The following is a 19679-nucleotide window of genomic DNA, read 5'->3' as shown; positions in this document are numbered from 1 at the left end:
GGGTACGGTAAAAAGTTCTTTAATTGGGTCGACCAATAATAGGAATATTTGAGTAACAGATGGGTCCAAAGATACCGAAGTTTTCAGAGAAAAAATTATTTAAAAAGCAAATATTATTTCGATCGGAATAAGTGATACAGTATACAAATAGATGTGCCTAATGAAATCTTTCTGTATTAGAATAACAGCTGCTATTCTCGAGAAAGGAAATTTAGTTTGTTAGTGGTCCCTGGGGTAGGTGGGTCCCAGTCACCACAACACAACGCGTCTTCAGGTTGCGGATAGAGGAAGGGCCTCTTTGACCAGCATAGGGATGGAGATTAGCTGCGAATAAATTGAATAAGCAGTCGTGGACAGCCGATTGGAATTGGCCCTCCTTTTTGGGGGTTGGGTGTAGGTTTGATTACCCCACACCGTAAAACGACTTTATCATGAGACAACGAAAACCGCCATGGATTCTACTAGGATAAAATTTTCCGGAGGTAAACTAGTCCCCTGTTCGGATCTCCGGGTGAGGACTAGAAGAATAATAATAGAATAATAATAGAAGAAATAATTAATAATTTAAAATTTCAATGAAGTTACCAACGTAAAAATTTCAGTAGCATATTAGTGTCACGCGTTTTGATTTTATTTGATTTTTTGTATTACTTTGACAATTGTATTAATTAACATTTTATTTTATTTTTATCAATTTAACAAAATGAGATGAGAAAAGGTTTTAATTCAGGATGCTGGACAGGCCTGACATGGTTGACAAGGTTGACAAGGTGGCACTAAAAAAAGGAACAAAAATGTTATTATATATATATTTATATATTTATATACTTACTGTTACAATTATTTGACGTAGAACAAGATGTATAACACGGTGGCAATGGTACTAGTGTTCCAGGTGGAATATAACTGAAATATATTATAATAAAAATGCATATATTAAACGAAATTTATTAGAATACAAATCTAAAAGAAATAAAATAAATCAAAATTTCTCAAATTTGTTCTTCGTAATTAATATTAATTAACACTTTGAATGTTACGCTAATTTGACAGGCATTGTCCGTAGCGCCATAATGAATTGTATATATTTCTATTAATCTGTTAATATATTTTAGGATAATTGAGATAATATATAAAGTTTGAGAAATTTTATTATAAATGAATAGAAATACCTTAAATTATAAGTCGTATTGTCATCCAATGGTGTAACAGGTTTATGATAAGATGGTATTTTGCTCCAAGGTTTTGGTACACGATCAGCTGGTTCAACTGGTTGATAACTCAAACGCATGGTTGTTTCTGATTCCATTGGTAAATTTGGTGGTTGATATTGACGACACGGTGCATAAGAATTGTTACGTAATAATGTCGTACTATCGTTCGGTATGTACGATAATTTATGCGTTGTACAACCTAGATATATGTTTGTAAAAGTTCAAATTAATGTCAGTTGAATTTTTGTTTTATTTCCTTACGATGAATGAATAAAAACGATTATGAAATTGATCTCTATTCAACTTATGCTAACATTCCAATGGAATTGGGGCACACGTTAGATTATTTTCTGGTCTTATTTCTCGTGATGGTGTACAATAACGCCATGTATAATCATGTTTCTGAGTTGTTTCATCTTGCATAGGTCCTCTACCTAATAATTGTCTATCGCACGGTGTCATTGATTTTTCTGGTGTTACTGACCAATTTCCTAAGAAACTCAACTACATTTGCAATTGTTAATAATTCATTTTCATTATAGTATGTATATATATATACAGGGTGTCCCACATAACTATATTCACGATTTTTCAAGTACTTGAGATAACCTGACAAACAAATACTTTAAACAAAAGTTGATTTGTTTTAGATTGACTTTATTTGGTAAGGTAACCTTTATGTTTTTAAATGGCATTTAAATGTCTACTTTCGAGAGCTATTTAGGTAGCAAGAGCTGCTGAATCACACCCTGTATATTACATTTAATTAACGATTAACATGATTATAACTAACTTTGTGTACTGTATCGTGAGAAAGTGGGCAAGACGATAGACAAATATTTCCCTGTGGTTTAAATGCGTCACTTCTTTCACCTCCGCAATTGAAATAACTCAATTGATAAATTGTATCATCGTTGAAACAACAATCTGCATTATGAAATAATTTATTGAATATTAATTGGATTGTATTATATAAATGAATGATTATTGTATCGTCGTTTTATTTTATAATTAATTTTTCATTAAATTAAATTATTTTTGTTTAAATGTGTATTAATTAACCTGCATTGAGTAAGTTTTCTGTATCCTGCATTGTAAAAGGTGAACGAGGTTTTTCACAATGTGGCCAATAACTTAATTTATATGTCGTACAATTTTCCATAGGATCAACTGGTCTATGATATTCTCCCTTCTTTTTCCATGGTTGATCTGTCTGTAATATAAACGCATAAGAGATTATAAATAATACAATATAATAGAAGAAAATAAATATTATATTTAACTTGAGAAAAAAAGTAAGTACCTTAATTTGTGTCTCAGTTGGCCAATAACTCAATCTATATGTCGTACAACCATCCATTGGTATTAACGGTTTGCAATAATTTCTTTTAGGTGTATAAGATTCCGTAGGTAAATGACAATTAACAGGGAAATAACTTAAACGATAAGTCGTGTCATCTGTTTATTATAATAAATATAAATTAATTAATTTTATAATAATAATAATAATTATTATTATATCAAAAAACACAAATTATTTTTAAAATATATGTAGCTGAAAAATTTGAAATAAGTCAAATCCGTAAATCTAGTGTTAAATGATAAAATTAAATGAAAAATTAACCAGATATGGAAGCACATGGTAGATACAAATTATCTCTTCTTTTGATCGATTCAGATGGTTTTATTGATTTCCATTGATAATCGTGTTTTTGCGTAGTCACATCTTGCATTGGTCCTCTACCGAGCCATTGTTTATCGCATGGTGTTATAGGTGGTTCCGTTTTTATGCACCAATTACCCAAGTAACTCAACTAACGCGTATCAAACACGTATTTGTGTATTTTGTTAGATTTAACATACAAATATTGTATATACATTGTATGTATTGTAATTTTATTTGATTTGATTTTTTTTCTCTTTCTGAATTAATTAATTACTAAAAGAAAATGATTATTAACTTTATGAATTGTTTCATCGGTTATACTACCGTCACCGACTGTCAAACAATCTTTGGGTTTTATTGCTTCAACTAATGGACGTGGCCCATCCCAATAAGAATATCGATAAGTTGTAGCATCTTCTATTGGTATATCCGATTTCATATAATACTATGTCAAAATTGGATTAATTATCTTTTTGATCTGTCTGTCTGTGTATGTTTGTTTCTTTTTTTTTCTTGGTAAAAATCATGAAGCATGGTGTTCATTTGCTTTACTTACTTGAATTGGTCGAAATGATTTCGGTACTTCCGGTTGAACGTATTCCTACAATAAATAGAATCAAATGTTTTTCTTTTTTCATTTCTTCAATTATTTACTCGTTTTCATTGTAAATTCATTTTCTTTTATTTTTGTCTAATTATTTTCTTCGACTAGTTAACGTGTGAAATAATTGTGAAATATGCAATTGAATTACGTGAGAATTCAATTCAATGTACTTTCTCAAAAACATGGTTGATTATTTTAATTGAAACTTAAATGTTTCTAGTTTCTATGATTTATTTATATTATGTGTTTAATGTTAACATTATGTTATTATGTAGATGATAATGTAAAAAGATGTTAACATATGTATATGGTAATAGTAATGTATAAAATATAATGTAGCAAAAATCTTGTACAATTAATTAATACCAATAGTATGAGTTGTACTCACAAATGCAGTGGGTTGTGGTATGCAACAGCAACAACAATTGCAGCATTCATCATGATCTAGCTAAGAATAGATTATACCATATTAGAATGATGAGATGATGAGATTACGAGATAACGGGAATACATTAAAAATGAATTTCTACCTAATTCTTTTTCTTTTATTTTATTTTTTTTTTCAACAGAAATTTAAACACTCACCCGAATTTTATTTTTTGCTTCGATGATCGAAACTGGACGCGTTTCTTTAGGTCTGTGATAAGAGTATACAATATTTATTTATTTATTTATTTATTTATTTATTTATTTGTAATATTATTATTATTATTATTATTAAAAGATTTAGTTAAAATTCTAAATGTCTATATCTGTATATGAATAAAACAAAAATTGGTCTGTCATACGAAACGTTTTTTTACTTATAATTTTAAATTTGTTACTAGTAGTGGCTCACGGTTCGGGAGGACAAATCTCCATTTGATAATATTTTCTGTTTTAATGATTTAAAAAGAAGAAGTTTTTTGCGAGGTTACACAAACGGAATTTAAAAAAGACCGTGTTTATGAAACTTGATTATACTTTGATCAAATGAATTATTATCATGAAATATGCAACATGTCAAATTTTAATTTTGACAATGTTTAGTTTGTTTGTTTACTTTCTTTTTTCTTTTATTTTTTTTTTTTTTTGCTAAATTATCGCAAACATAGAATGCATTGAATGAAACACACATTTTTTTTGGTCAGGTTATCACAAGTATTTAAAAAATCGTGAATACAGTTACATGGGAAACCCTGTATATATTTATCCATTTATATATATATTATACATCTTATTTTTCAACATTAGTCCCGCGTCGAAATATGTCTATATATGTGTGTACATATATATAAATAATTTATAAAAAAAATATATATATCATATTATATCTCCTATGTGTTTTATTTTATCGAACAAATATAAATAAACTTGCTATTATAAAACAATTTGCGTGTTCGTTTAACAAAAAAATAAATCACACTTTGACGAAAGTGACAAACGTTTCAACACGGTGTCTTCCGGAATAGTCGTGTTTTGTTAAAACTAAAATATAAAATAAAATTATACAGAATTTCGTTAAATAAAAAAAAATCCCACCATCATAGGTTGCTGCAGCAATAGCAGCAGCACCTATTTTTCTTTTTTTTTTTGCGACGATATATAATAAATATAAATAAAATTTTCTAATAAGAGAGGAAAAGGTTAATTTATGTTGTTGTTTTTGTTGCACTGTTACAGTTCTTGTTGTTGTTGTTGTTGTTGCACTGTTGCAGTTGTACAGCAAATCCCCAAACGATTTTATCTAACTTTCTTCATCAAGGGAATTACAAAAGGACAATACAATGACAACACGTTTTTGGTATGCAACAAAAAGTATAAGGGGGATGGGTATGTGCGGGAGGGGTAGGGACCAGTCGTTTATTATTTAAGCGAGCGTGAGACCAAATCGTTGCGCGATTTCCGGTGAATGAGTTGTAGCTACTGCTAATAATAGTGGAATATCAGCAGCATCGAGATCAAGTGCGTTTGTTAATGCTGCTACACTAACGTCGCATACATCCGCTGTCATCAACATTTGAGCAAGTGCCTCGCTTCTCAACCACATTTCCCGCAATTTTGATTCCAATATATCGACACACTGCAAAAAATGAATATGTCATTTTGTTTGTTTAGGATACCCTGTATATATATATAGTTATGATTAAATAAAAATAAATGTGATATTTTCTTACGTGTAACGGTGAATGATATTTGCGCCAAACATAAGAAAATGCTTCCAACATATTGGCAACTAAACGTGACATGCCAACAGGTAAAGGTGGCCCTTCCGATGGCGTGTTATTAGATAAAATTCCAACGTGCCAGGTATCTAAATCTGCTAAAATACAAACAGCTTCGGCTACTGGTTCATCAATCGTAGGAAAACGTACTCCTGCTGCAACTTCTTCACGTACGCAACACCACCAATCATCTTCTATATCCGATTCGATAATTTGTTGGTCTTTTTGTTCTTTTTGTTGTTGTTGTTGTTCTTCTTCTTCTTCTTTTTCTTCCGTTTTATCTTTACGACGTTTTCGTCTTTTTTTATCTTTCTTTATTAAACCTTGTATAACCAAACCCCAAGTATAATTGGTTGACCAATTACCGTTGTTAGTTTGTCTTGTATTTGATACTTTAGTTTGTAATAGTGTTTTATTAAATCCCGTTTCTTCGTTAGAATTATTAACTTGTTTGGAAGAGACTAGTTTAGATCTAGAAATTAAACAAAAAAAAAAAAAAAAGAACAGTTTATAATTTAGCTAAATATTTATAACAAATGTCAATTATTAGATTTCTTAATTGACCAATATGTAATTTTGGTCAATTTTCAAAATAAACGTTCCAAATGTTCACTCACCGTGGCATAGGTAATTCTATAACACTGTTTGCTTCCATCAATGTTTCCAAACTATTAGAACGAGACATAGCAACGGTTCTATCAGCGTTAACACAAGTACGTAATACTTCGGTAGCATTAGTCGGCGTTTCCAATAATTCTTTCATACCATTATAAGTTTGTGACGATGTATTACTTTGATTATGACATCTAGGACAAATACGTGTTGATTTAGATTCCATATTAGATTCCATACTTGACATTGTACCAGACGATGCTTCCATACTTTTCGATGATTCGGGAAAATTTCTTTGAATTATTTTTCTCAATACATTTTCCGGTAATTGTGCCGATGTACTTGGTAACGTGGTAAACATATAAGAACATTGACAATTGTAACCGAGTCTTGGACGTGAAATATATTTATTAGGTTTATCCTCGCAACCTAATGTAAAATATACCTGTTCTTGACGTTTATTTTCTTCGATAAAATTATTATCATATAATCTAAGAAAATCTGTTTGATTAATAGTAGTAGTAGTAGATTTGTCGTTATTGTTGTTGTTGTTGTTGTTGTTGTTGTTAATACCACCATTATCGTTCTTACTTTTACATTCTTCTTCTTGTTCTTCTTCTTCGTCTTCTTCTTCTATAGATATTCGTTTAAACGATGATGCATTTGTATTATCTTTAAATTCATCATTTTTATTGATATTTGTTACATTTTCTACATCAAATTGTCTTTGATTATCAACGTTACACGTAATTTCTTCATCAATCGTATTCGAATCTATCTCGTTAACAATTATTTTCACTTTACTTTGAATATAATTTTGATTAACATTCGTAGTAATTGGTTTAACCTTTTCCTCGTCAATTGTTTCATCTTGTATCGTAGATAATGATTTTGATATTGGCGTTGTCGATTCATGTAATGATGATTCGTCGTTTGATTTCAACATATATTGATCTAATGCAACTTTCATAGTTGTACTACGTTTGAGAGAACGTATTGACGTTTCGGTTGACCTACATCGTTCTACGTTGGATTCTGATCTCGTACGTTCATCAACGTGCAATTGTTCATTTATCGTAGCACTATCGTTAACACGTACTTGCATTTGATTTAACGTTTGAGTTTGTTTACGTATCGGCACTCGCGTTTCACGTTTAATCATCTTTACCGTATTATTTCGATTACTATCGTTTGTTATATTATTTCTTGCTTTTGTATAATCGAACAAATGTGGTCGTTTTATTTTCATTTGTTCCAAAAAATTAGTAGCCTCTTTTATATCGTCTTCTATTGCACACCGATATTCTTGTTGTTTATGTACTATTCCACTACGAATGAAATATGTTAGAAAATATAATACCGAATTGATTAAATCGCTTTTACGTGAATCACCAACCACGAGGGTGTGTGTTACTTTTATTGGATTACCCATAGCACCGTACAAATCACCTAATTGTGCCCATAATGGATTACATGGATACCATTTACCCAAATTTTCCATCTGAAAATTAACAAAAATAATTCATTACATCAGTTGAGTATTGTTTATTTAAAAATATTCTTGTGAGATCAGTTTTTGTTAAGCGGGGAGATGATGGACACTTATTTTTATATTATTATTAATAACAAAGTTTATATATGTAATTTATTATTTATTTTTTTTTTTTTTGTATAAGAATAGGTTTCATTATTTGATGTTAACGCATAACGTTAACTGGTACAATAATATGATGAAATATTAATTTGTATTACCGTTTGTCGATCGTTTGCAGGAAGTATAGTGTAAACCCAACCAAGATGATACATCAACACCGCAGTCACAACAGTACTCAAAAAACTGCAACGTAAAATAAACGAAAGATGAATATCATAATTAATTTAGTTTTTGTGAATTTGAAAAAAAAAACAAAAACAAAACAAAACATTATTATATTATTTAAAAAAAGTACTCACAAATTTGTCGATTTGGTATCAACGTCGTCCAACAATTGACACATCTGTTGTAAACCACGTTGCAATATATTGGAATTCATTTCCAAAGTTATCACAGAATTAAGTAGAACGTCGTGCCACAATAATGGTGGTCGACAATAATTCGGATTAATTAATAATCGTAATAGGGAAATTATAAAACGATAGGATGCACGATACATTCTATCTGCCGGATCGATTAATTTACGATTAGTTTTATATTTGAAACCGTTACGTTCGATACAAAAATATCTTAAACGATCCAACATTCCTTCCAATAGGGTCATATGTTCTAACAATCTCGTTTCTATTCTCCTGTAATAAATAATTATTTATTTATTTATTCAAATGACAATGATTAATTAAATCAAATGACATGAAATGAAATGAAATGAAATGAAATAAAAAATACCTTTCTTGTCCTTGAGTTAAACGAACTAACATCATTAATCCAAGCCTACTTCTGTAATGTTTGTCACCACCACCCTCGCTATTATTGTCACCATATTGTTGTATACCAAATATATCGTCGGAATCAGATCTACTCAAAGAAGTGGAAACTGCTCTCAACCATTTACGACGTAAACTTGATAAACTACTTCCTACACCGGAAGACCCACTGCTCTCTAACGATTGAGAACCTATAAAATAAAAAAAAAAATAAAAAAATAAAAGTAATAATCTTTGATATAAAGAATTAAATAAAAAAAGAAAATAAAAGGAGAAACTTACTTCCCATATGCAATTGAGTTTCCATGTCCCAACTGCTACCGTTGCTAGAACACGATGAATTTTTTCTCGGATCCGGTAATAAATCATTAGACGATGACACATTACCAGAACTTGGACGTGATACTGCAAAATGTTTGCACAATGTCTATTATTATTATTGAATTTCTATTAAAACATTATTTTCTTGTAAAATATGAATGCCAATTTTTGTATTTTTGTTGTCTGGTTCGTTTATTTTTAATGACACCACAATTCTTTACCGAATCATCTAAAATATGATTATTTTGTAAATATTTGATTATACTCACTAGATGTTTTTATACTGCTATTACTTGTATTAGAATCCACGTGTGTTGAACAACGCGTTAATGTACCATCCGAGAACCTTTCACTGCACGTAAATGAACGTTATGTCAGTTCGTCATTGTAAACTATTAATAAAATAGGATGATCGCACACCGTTATTAAAGCAAAACGTGTCCTTACTTCTGCTTAGGCCCGTTGTGTTCCGTAACAGGGAATACTTTTGTACAAATGATGCATGCCGGTGATTTCATCGAATGTACCTATTCAATTTTTTAAGTTAATTAATTCCAATAACAATTGTATTAATTGGAGATATTTTTGATTTCTCTTTTGTTTTAATTTTGTTGATTAAAAAGATACCTTAAATGATGATCCTTTATAAGTCATTGCAACCGTACCAAAAACCATTTCACTTAATGAGCTCGTAGTATCCTCGGCTGTTTTTTCTTTCTAAAAATAATAATACAATTATGAACAAATAAATTAATAATAATATTATTTTTGTATTTCGCGGTAATATAGTAGTACATAATATAATCAAGTAACACTTTTTATTGGTCATCGTTTATATCTTTGTTGATAAAAAATTGAAATAAGTTAGTGAGATTGGAGAATAAGAAAAAAGAGAAAAAGGAATGAAAGATAATGAAAGAATAATAACAAAAGGCCATTTGATAAAAATATGATTATTCGAGTTATTTGACGTTATACAAGATCAAATTTACCCACACACATATGTATATATAATATATACCATATTATTATATTATATATTAAAATGAAAAAAAAAATTTGATTGTAATCGTTATAAACAATTTGAAAAACGTCTTTCAACATTCTATCAATGAACGAGAAGAAACAACCCACGTTAGATTCTAAACGAATCTTTTCCAATGTTACTCTTGCGAATAACGTGATTGCAATCATACGTATCTATATATGCATGTGTTGTTGTTAAAACCTGTCGCATTTGTGTTTGTGGCAAAAGGCCAAGGAGACAGAAATCTTAGAAGCGTGCGAGTATGTTCTCTTCTTCTTCTTCTTCTTCTTCTTGTAAAACAAATTCTCCTCTCTCTCTCTCTCTTTCTCTATGATATGAATCACGTTATTTTCTATTGTTAACAAAGTTGTTTGATCTATAAATATGTAAATGTATGTTTAGAATATGTAATATTTAATAAGTATTATTCGAAATGTTAAATAATATATTTTTCATGAAAATGAATGAACAAATTATTAATGATTTTATTATCAGACACGAGTGATATTTCAATTTCTTTTTCTTCTTCTTTTTTGGGTTAAATTCTCTCTCTCTCTCTATTTCTTTAATTTACTATTGTTATATTTGTATTATTTATTATTTATTTGAATATTTTACCGTGCCAGTAGTAGAGGTTGCATTTTTGGTACGTCGATTCTCCAATTTGAGAGAATCGAAAAGTACCCTTCTTCCACGCCACTCGCATTCTTGAAATAACAAAATCCTCACTTGTTCCGTACCAAGACATAATGTTGGTTCTCTGTAACAACAAAATAAAGTAAAATGAAATGAAATGAGATAAAATCAAATAACAAGAACCAAACAAAAAAAAAATGACAGAAGAACTAGTATCACCTTTTTCGATCTAATATCTAATTATATTAAATCGTAGGGTTTTATTTTATTATTATTTTACTATAATACTTTCGAGTATTTCTTAATGAGATAAAATTGGATCATATGAATGAAATCAAAATGAAACGAATCAAAATAATGTTTCTCGTTTAATATATTTAGTTATTGTTTGTTAATGTTTCGAATAGATGATAATTTAAATAGAAAATTGTCATGAAATAATAATAAATAATGAATAATAATAATTGTAAAGGAAATGTGAAATTCTTACCTATCGTTGTTGGTATTCTTCTTTGTCGTATTATTGGTTGTTTTCGTAGACGTAGTAGTTGTATTTGTAGTTGTATTTGTAGTTGTAGTTGTAGTTGTAGTAATTTTATCGTCAATTTCGTTAGACTTATTATTATTATTATTATTATTAATATTATTGTCTTTGCAATGTTTCCTCAAAAGATTTAATTTACCGAACAAAGACATTATAAGGTAAAAATAATTCCCAATCGTCTTTTAACGCGTTCCACGTTAAATTTGTATTTAATTGGTATCATGTCACAAATAACTGCACCATGCATGTTAAAGCCGAGCGAGTGTAAGTAAACTGTAAATAAAGTCACGTGCGATTAGAGGGAGTCATATGATTCTTTACTAAGAGAGATAACGTTCTTCCGTTTTTCCCGACCGTTTTGACATAGAACGCGTGATTAACAAAATCATCGTCCTAGTTGTTGTCGTCGTCGTCGTCGTCGTCGTCGTCGTCGTCGTCAAAGTAGTCAAAGTAGTCATCGTCAAAGTAGTCATCAACGTAATCGTCACAATTGTCGTAGTCTTCTAGTAGTTGTAATACGAATAGCAGTAGTTGTATTCATAGATATGCGAAACGGAAAAAGATAAAGAAAGATAGAACATATTTTTATCTCTTTCTCTCTCTCTCTCTCTCTCTTTCTCTCACTCTGCCTCTCTTTCAACAACGTCGCAAATCGGCGCACGCACAAAACACGCGGAAAATTAAGACGCCTCTTGACCCCTTTCTTTTTTTTCTTTCTTTTTTTTTCTTTCTTCGACTAAATTCAAGGAATGTTAGAAAAGAAATAGAAAGAATTTCGAATGAAATCAAAATCAACGAGATGTGTGATTACTCGATGTGACACGATTTAACACGAAAACGTTAGAAATACGTAAGGAAAAAAAAAAAGATTAATTTCGTACGATTACACGAGCAAAAATACGTTCGCCGCAACGTTGGCACTTTCGATGACACTTTGGTCAGATACATGCCGCGCCATCTTGTTGTTAAACACACACTCCAACACATTTTCTATACACAACTTGTTTTTTCTTTTTTTATTATTATTTTTTAAACTGTGATGTATTCGATAAATAATATAGATACGTTATATATATTTGATAATAAATCGTTTAGAATTTATCAATAGGATTAATTTCTCTCTCTCTCTCTTTTTCTATCTTTTTCTCTCGATATTTATTATTATTGACGATCTTTGACGAATGATCTATGATCTATTATAATCCGATTGTGCATAGATCGATAGATCGATATGTGTGATTTCTTAATCTCTGGTTAACAGCGCACTCTACATGATAAATGGTTATTTTGATGAACTACTTATCGATACGGTTCTATGTCGGTAAAATTAGATTGTTGATAATACCGTTTTATAGAAATCTGCATTATCGATTGCTGTTTAATAAAGTAACTAGAAAATTAATAGATTATTTAGTTATATATTAATTTGCTCCAGGACCACCAGAGGACAATAGTAGGTACTTTACGAGATGACAGAAACATTAGAATTTTTTATTTAGTATACAAAATTTCATAATCGATAATGCAGATTCCTATGCTACGATAATACCAACAATTGGATATTATCGACATGAAATATACCGTATCAATAAATAGTTCATCAAACTAACAACTACTTATCATATGGAGTGTGTTGTTAATCAAAGTTATATAATCAAAGTTAATGAAATTATTTGAAATATTGTAAGTACTCGGATATTTTTAATATAATTAACTGTTAAAATAACAATATAATATTTTGTTTATTGATTCGTCAATAATTAAATAACACAGACTTTCAAATATATATTGTATGGGAATTTAGATAAGATATAAATTTAAAAAATCTTATATATGGTTTAAAATATTATAACATGTTCCACATTTTATAACGTTGAACACCATAACGATGAAGATATTCGGTATTTTCTATCGTATCGCTGGTTATTAGTAATTCAAACGCTTTGTGAACATAATCCTTACTAATAATCGACAAATAAATAGGAAATTCTACATGAAAATTTAATATTAGATTTCCCTTTTCCTTTGGATTGTCCGGTAAAGGTAATCCTTCCCCTTTGATAATCTTGCGATAATCTGGCCTGATGAACAATATTCAAAATACATGAAAATATGTTTAGAACGCATCCACGAAAAATACAATTCGGTAGCCAGTATTTAGAAAAGGAAAAAATATGCCAGCAGCGAATGTGTTAATAAAATAAATGAAAAATATGTTGATAAAATCTCCCCTGCTTCTTCCCAAAAAAAATAAATATTAATAACATACGTGATAATAGAAGTTATTGGTACTCTAAATATTCTATCATCGATGGTATTAACGGTAATTGTTATTCCCGTAAGTGCTTCTTTTAAAAAAACATTAACAATCATATGTAAATCCGAATGTTTCCTTTGAAACGTTTCGTGAGGTCGATCCTCGACAATGAAAATGATATCAGCTGAATACAAATGTATTATTGTAAATATATCATTTTTAATATTACATCAAACAAATAATAATAATGATTATTCATAATTTTACCAGATATTTTCGTTGAACTTTGATCACCCATTTCTGGGTAAATCATTTTTGTTCCCGTTAATATACCAGGTTTAATTGGTATCGTCAAAATGTCTTCTTTAATTTCGGTTTTCATCTTTGTACAATCAACGAATACCAATCTTTGTATTTTCATTTTTTTCGTACCACCAAAATATACCTAAGTGCAATAAACACAGATATATTATTTCTAATAGTAGCGTAAAATAAAAATAGATTCTCAGGAATGCGTTGGATGTAAAATATCTAATTTCAAAATCACACTTTAGCAAGATGGATACACCTATACGTATATACATATATACATACATTAATTAATTAATTAATTAATTAAACGTCAGTGTATGATATTGAAATCGTTGGAAAAATTAGCAACAAAACGATTAATTAACTCGTTGCATTGAAAACGTACTTTTCGTTGTTTTAATTCAAATGCAATATCATCAATTAAACATAAAATACCTCTTGCAATGATAATTGTAATTTATTTATCACTGGTTGATCCTTTATTTTTATTCCACGACCTTCTGAGAATTCGAGTAACGTTTGTGGCCTTGTTAAATGATCCAAAAGATCGGCGTATGGATTTTCGGTAGCAAAAAATTCTCTGTATATGAAACGAACAAAGATATTTCTTTAATTAAATAACCATTTGTTAATACAATTTATTTCTATGATATATACCTATAAGTTTTCATAGGTTCTCCATGATAAACGTAAGGTTCGATAAACCCATTAGGACCCGGAACACCATGTTTCAAACCTTCCTCACCGTACTGATCGTACACCGCCCTTTTCAATGGATCCGAAAGCACATCGTATGCTTCACCTATCAAACTAAATCCTTCAAAGCAACCATTATTCCCTTTAGCTTTCGGATGATGACTTATAGCTAATCTTCTAAATCTATATAACAATTATATATTTATATATATATATATATATATATCCTAAAATTATAAATTATTATTATTATATAAATTATATTTTTATTTTTAATTTGTATTGTCTAATAAGAAAAAACATTAATTTTTATTATATCAAATATCATTTCAATTATATATAAGCATTTTTTCTTTTAAGTATTTCAATAATATATATACAATTATTTTACTTGTATGTAACTATCTTACGCTTTTTTTATGTCAAGGTCATTAGAATTTCTGTTCAACGATAATATTCCATAATAATCAAGGCCAGTGTTGTCACAATTACAAATATTATTATTATTATTACATGACATTTTGTCAAATGAATTTTTATTGAAGGAAAAAAAACAATATTAACTTGATGATATATATATATATATATATATATATATATCGATTATAAAATATAAAATTTGAATATCTCGATCGTATATAATTAATTTCTTGTTTTTTTTTTTTTGGTCTTCTTTTATTTTCAAAATGAAGATCGTCGTTACGTATCTCTGTGAGGAGGATTAGATTTTATTTTCTTCTTTTTTTTTTTTTCTTGTTCAATTGTTTCAAACAACCAATATTGCATCATTTCTAGGCACAACCAAAGAAAAGAAACTTTCATTTCTTAGTTTAGTGTTAACTTGGTGATTATTACGAGAGAAGAGAAGAGAAGAGAAGAGAAGAACACCTTTCTAACGGATCTCATAAACATCGCGACTATTGTTAAATGTTTTTTTTTCTCAATAATATCAACAGATATATTTATATATATATATATAAAAGAAATTGAAGATTTTGATTTAAGGATTTTTATTTGTAAGTTGTCATTTGAAAATTCATTTTGTGAATATCGTCATGGATAATCGTGGATGTGAATGTGTCGTACAAAAAGGTAAGCATATTCGTAATGTTTTTTTTTTAGGGGGGTTTTGTTTTGTTTATACATATTTGTAGAAATTTCAATCGTTATTAAAAATCATTCAATTAATTAAAAGTGATCTCTATGGAGTATCGTGTATTCGAATTATTATAGAATATTCAAGTCTTTTTTCTTTTTTTTTCTTCTTTTTTTTCATTTAATTTTGTAATAGCACGCAACTATTATTACACATAATTATTATTCGGAAGTTTTTTTTTTTTTTTTTTTTTTTTTAACTACTCTCATACGGTTCGCAAAGATCAATGCTAATTTATTACACATTCATAATAATACATGTTCGTTCGAAGGAATCTCGAGAGAAATAATGAAAATGGATTAATTATATGATGCCTTGTTTCTAACAGACAATACTAAACGTGATTCAAGGAACATCAAACCTAACATCCTATCACCTATCTCGACAAAAAAGGAAGCCATTTATTTGTCAAACTATCATAATTATCGTGGAAAGAATTGCAATAAAAATTCCAACAACAGCAACAACAACAACAACAACAATACTATCAACAGTAATAACATCGTGATAGAAAAACGTTCTTTTGATTTGTTCAAAAAAAAATCAATCGTTGTTAAAGATGATAAAGAAAATCGTACGAAAAATTTCACATCACCTGTTAATAAACAACAAGGAATATTACAAACTTTGTTATCTTACGACGAGAAAAACAACAATGGTGGAAATTTATTGAAAAGAAAAATTCCAAGACCGGCTAATGCTTTCATGTTATTTGCCAATGAATGGCGAAAGAAATTGGCTAATGAAAATCCTCGTGAGTCTAACAAGGACATCAGTGTCAGGTTTAGTATTATTTCTTAAATGTTAATTCTATATTTCTATATTTTGTTCATGAGTTAAATTAATCTTTAATAACAATTTAGACTTGGAATACTTTGGAAAAATATATCACAAGACGTGAAGGAAAGGTATTTCACATTGGCACGAGAAGTTGACGCAGAACACAAAAAGAAATATCCCGGTAAGTGTTTTATTTTATATTTTAATAATTTTCCAATGTTAGGCGAAAAAGATAATAAACTTTGATCGAGATTTCAATGTTTCCACATTAAAAGTTATTCTCTCAAATGAAAACACAGAGAAGGGGTGTAAAAAGTAGAAATAAAGTAAATTGATATCCAACTGGTGTAATATTAAACGAAAGATTCTTGATAATATCCCATTAAAATACGTTCTCTTAACCTTTTATTCGAAGCTATTTGCCAAGGTACGTTAAACACTATCGATTCCTTAATAATTACATTTGTTCTCGGATAAATTATAAGATCATAACGTAGTTTTCGATTACACATGAGAACGTATTATATACCAACTTGATACTGGGTGTTGGAAAATTTATACTAATAGTAAAACTTCCCTCTATAATAATAATCTAAAATATATCTAAAATACACAGATAACCCTCCTATAACATGTGCTAAATACGTTTCTACAAAAATGCCATGTTCCATGAGTCCCATACTTCATTATATACAATGTGATAAAAAAAGAGAGACACACAGAACAAAAAACAAAATATCGATCATTATAATCAAATGGTTTCTTTAAGAACGATCCGATAGAATATTTCTTTTTTGTCAGAAAACTATAAGAGAACTCGACAAGCCTGATGATGATTCCCTCTCAGACTTGATCACCTATTCTTTCTCTATTTTTATTCATCATTCTGTTAAGAAGAGGGGGGAAAGGGGGGAGGGAATGAGGTGGAGTTGGGGGATTGGGGGTTGAGAATATACCAAAAGGGAGGGATAGTACTTTATATTAGATTTGCTATCGTCAAAGTCAAAATGTATAGGGGATGAAAAAAAAGGTGTGTAAAAGAAATGTAAATTGAAAGGATGAGAGAGAGAGAGAGAGAAAGAGAAAGGGGAAGGGGGTGAAGAGGGAGGAAAGGGATAGGAAGAGAGGGATAGGAGATATCCTCGGTCGAGTTGACGAGAAACGGGTGGGCGAGGAGGCAGGGGGATAAGGGGACAAGGGAGTAAAGGGTGGAGGAAACGGTAGAGAGACCGGAGGTATTGATTGCGACGCGGGTCTAGGAACCTGTCCGATACACGACCGCGCTTCTACCTACCTACCTACCTACCTACCTGCTTGCTTGCTTTACTTGCTTTGCTTGCTTGCCTACACCCATGGATCAGGCCGATTATGCCCTCCGTACTTCTCTTATTCCACCCTTCCTTCCTTCCTTTCTTCCTTCCTTCCTTCCTTCCTTCCTTGCTTCCTACCTTTCTCTTCTCTTCTCTTCTCTTCTCTTCTCTTCTCTTGTCTTGTCTTTCTCGTACTTCATCGTCGTCTTGCTAAGCATTCACGTGCAACTAACCTATTATATCATAGATATAGATGTAGGTACAGTTATAGATCTAGATATAGATGTAGATATATGTATGCATATATGTGAGTTACTGATGTAGAAACCAATATTGTTTTAAATCCATTTTTTGGATATTTTCTAATTAATTTATTGTCAATTTAAATGCCATAAATAATATTGTTTTTTTTTTTATAGTTATTAAAGGATTTACTAAATTAGGAATTTTTATAAGAAATAAAAGATCTACTAGAAAAAGACTATATTTACAATTTTCTGATGACATCAATGTAATGGACAATTTTCGAAATTAATTCATATTATAAAATATTGATTTTTCGTTTTCTGAATTTAACTGCATTGGCTTCCAAGCGAACTCATACATACATATATATGCATATATAACACGTAACACCTGTACTCAAAGAAGACATATATATGTATATATACGTATATGTATATGTAGATATATATATATATGTAGGTGTATAGATCGCGACATAGAGACAGGAGAGGAGTTTTAAAACGTTGAGGGGCGCACGCGCCAGCTGAAGTAGTTGCAACTTATCACTGAAAGTGCCGAACGAGCGTGCAAGCGCATAGATAGGAAAAGGGTGACGCTCGAATCGATCGATTTCTATCGCTCCTGGCACCATTCGACGATACCACCAGCCTACTACACCTCGTTTCTCGTTGGCGAACGTTAATCGTTTCAACATTTTTCCTTGTCTTTTTTATTCTTTTTTTTTTACAATTATTACAAAAAAAGTAACCACTACAACGACGACGTTTAATTACTAATCGATCCTTTAAACGAATTTTCCCAAACGAATTTAACGATCGAATACAAAAATAACATTGCGATCTTGATTGGTCGAATCACTATAATCGTTTATCCCAATTGTGTCTCGATTTATCTAATCGATCTATTGATCCAACCTAAAATTTCGTTCTTTTTCTTTTTTTTTCTTTTTTCTTTTTAATTTTGTGCAATTTTTTCACACTAGAAAACCGAAATTCCTTTCTTGCCAACCCCAATATATATGTAATCGCGGAAGATCGTAATCGGAGAATGTCAAGATTCACATGGTGAAATGTCAACATGTACAAAATACGTCAATGAAAGAGAGACCGCCGAATATTTGAATATATTATTAAACAATTAACATTTCGTACAAAATGGTCACCAAATGGTCATATGAATCTTGACATTTACCACTTTCAATCTTTTACGTTACTACAAAAAAATTCAAAGAATACAACGCTAATAACCATAGGGTAAATCTGTAAGAAGCTACAAAGTAGATAATCGATGAAGAAACGGACAAAATAAAATAAAACAAAGAAAAGAAAAAAAGTAATAGAGACGATACCCTAAGAGAGAGAGAGAGAGAGAGAGAGAGAGAGAGAGAGAGAGAGAGAGGGATGGGGGTGAGTTCGTAGGGTGAAAAAAAAGAAAAGAAGAAGAGAAAGAAGAGAGGGAGGAAGCCGAATGCACTTTCGATGAGACCGAGGACATTGCTCTTTTTCCTCCCCCACTCTTTTATTTTTTATATTTGTGTCCGTTAACTTTGTCAAACGATCGTAAATTTAAATAAATAATCTAAGAGAAAAAAATATAATCCTCCAATCATTCGACACAAGAAGAAGAAGAAGTAACCATTGAAAAGAATTAGAATTATTTTCCCTTTCGTGTAC

At 30.0% G+C, this 19679-nt stretch overlaps 4 protein-coding genes across 7 annotated transcripts; 1 reads left to right on the top strand and 3 right to left on the bottom strand.

Annotated features, from left to right (window-relative positions):
• Nucleotides 1–531: 531 nt before the first annotated feature.
• Nucleotides 532–4135, bottom strand: LOC107068281 (cuticular protein 49Ah; the record flags this gene model as incomplete). The annotated part of the gene is made up of 12 exons (XM_089174860.1): nucleotides 532–776; nucleotides 833–906; nucleotides 1173–1413; nucleotides 1529–1718; nucleotides 2008–2141; nucleotides 2277–2427; nucleotides 2518–2672; nucleotides 2839–3028; nucleotides 3176–3325; nucleotides 3437–3481; nucleotides 3873–3932; nucleotides 4070–4135. Coding segments are annotated over 12 exons (1506 nt in total), but the record flags the coding sequence as incomplete, so codon positions are not given.
• A 508-nt stretch (nucleotides 4136–4643) lies between these two features.
• On the bottom strand, nucleotides 4644–12430 carry LOC107068283 (folliculin-interacting protein 1). Of its 4 annotated transcripts, none has more exons than XM_015324503.2 (13): nucleotides 12131–12430; nucleotides 11196–11522; nucleotides 10688–10829; nucleotides 9670–9759; nucleotides 9490–9569; nucleotides 9312–9394; nucleotides 9004–9126; nucleotides 8684–8912; nucleotides 8254–8586; nucleotides 8053–8137; nucleotides 6306–7801; nucleotides 5641–6160; nucleotides 4644–5546 (listed from the first exon to the last, which is right to left on the bottom strand). In XM_015324503.2, exons 2-13 carry the CDS (start codon nucleotides 11399–11401, stop codon nucleotides 5334–5336), a joined length of 3600 nt encoding a protein of 1199 aa, XP_015179989.2. In that variant the 5' UTR covers nucleotides 11402–11522; nucleotides 12131–12430; the 3' UTR covers nucleotides 4644–5333. The 4 variants fall into 4 exon arrangements, with proteins under 4 accessions (XP_015179989.2, XP_089026585.1, XP_089026581.1 ...); XM_089170459.1 differs by having other exon boundaries at nucleotides 12137–12430; XM_089170455.1 differs by lacking the exon at nucleotides 12131–12430 and adding an exon at nucleotides 11874–12124.
• A 542-nt stretch (nucleotides 12431–12972) lies between these two features.
• On the bottom strand, nucleotides 12973–16113 carry LOC107068284 (dnaJ homolog subfamily B member 13). Its single transcript, XM_015324504.2, has 6 exons — nucleotides 14925–16113; nucleotides 14476–14697; nucleotides 14254–14398; nucleotides 13774–13951; nucleotides 13519–13690; nucleotides 12973–13330 (listed from the first exon to the last, which is right to left on the bottom strand). Exons 1-6 carry the CDS (start codon nucleotides 15032–15034, stop codon nucleotides 13096–13098), a joined length of 1062 nt encoding a protein of 353 aa, XP_015179990.2. The 5' UTR covers nucleotides 15035–16113; the 3' UTR covers nucleotides 12973–13095.
• LOC107068317 (uncharacterized) lies at nucleotides 15495–16696 on the top strand. The gene is made up of 2 exons (XM_089170446.1): nucleotides 15495–15606; nucleotides 15999–16696. The coding sequence occupies exons 1-2, from the start codon at nucleotides 15570–15572 to the stop codon at nucleotides 16469–16471; spliced, it is 510 nt and encodes a 169-aa protein (XP_089026572.1). The 5' UTR covers nucleotides 15495–15569; the 3' UTR covers nucleotides 16472–16696.
• The last annotated feature ends 2983 nt before the right edge of the window (nucleotides 16697–19679 follow it).

This window comes from Polistes dominula, unplaced genomic scaffold (assembly GCF_049000335.1).
Source record: "Polistes dominula isolate Pdom_NZ unplaced genomic scaffold, Pdom_raw_medaka contig_29, whole genome shotgun sequence".
Lineage (NCBI taxonomy): Eukaryota > Metazoa > Arthropoda > Insecta > Hymenoptera > Vespidae > Polistes > Polistes dominula.
This window is presented reverse-complemented; position numbering and strand designations above follow the sequence as displayed.

Excerpts from the sequence above, each read along its gene's own strand:
- LOC107068283 (XM_015324503.2), bottom strand. The coding sequence starts at position 11,401 with ATGTCTTTGTTCGGTAAATTAAATCTTTTGAGGAAACATTGCAAAGAC. Across the intron at positions 8,913-9,003 it reads AACTCAATTGCATATGGGAA|GTTCTCAATCGTTAGAGAGC; the intron begins GTAAGTTTCTCC and ends TTTATTTTATAG. Across the intron at positions 7,802-8,052 it reads CTGCAAACGATCGACAAACG|ATGGAAAATTTGGGTAAATG; the intron begins GTAATACAAATT and ends GTTAATTTTCAG.
- LOC107068317 (XM_089170446.1), top strand. The coding sequence starts at position 15,570 with ATGGATAATCGTGGATGTGAATGTGTCGTACAAAAAG. Across the intron at positions 15,607-15,998 it reads TGAATGTGTCGTACAAAAAG|ACAATACTAAACGTGATTCA; the intron begins GTAAGCATATTC and ends TGTTTCTAACAG.
- LOC107068284 (XM_015324504.2), bottom strand. The coding sequence starts at position 15,034 with ATGTCATGTAATAATAATAATAATATTTGTAATTGTGACAACACTGGC. Across the intron at positions 14,698-14,924 it reads GACCTTGACATAAAAAAAGC|ATTTAGAAGATTAGCTATAA; the intron begins GTAAGATAGTTA and ends ATTGTTATATAG. Across the intron at positions 13,691-13,773 it reads AAGTTCAACGAAAATATCTG|CTGATATCATTTTCATTGTC; the intron begins GTAAAATTATGA and ends ATTTGTATTCAG.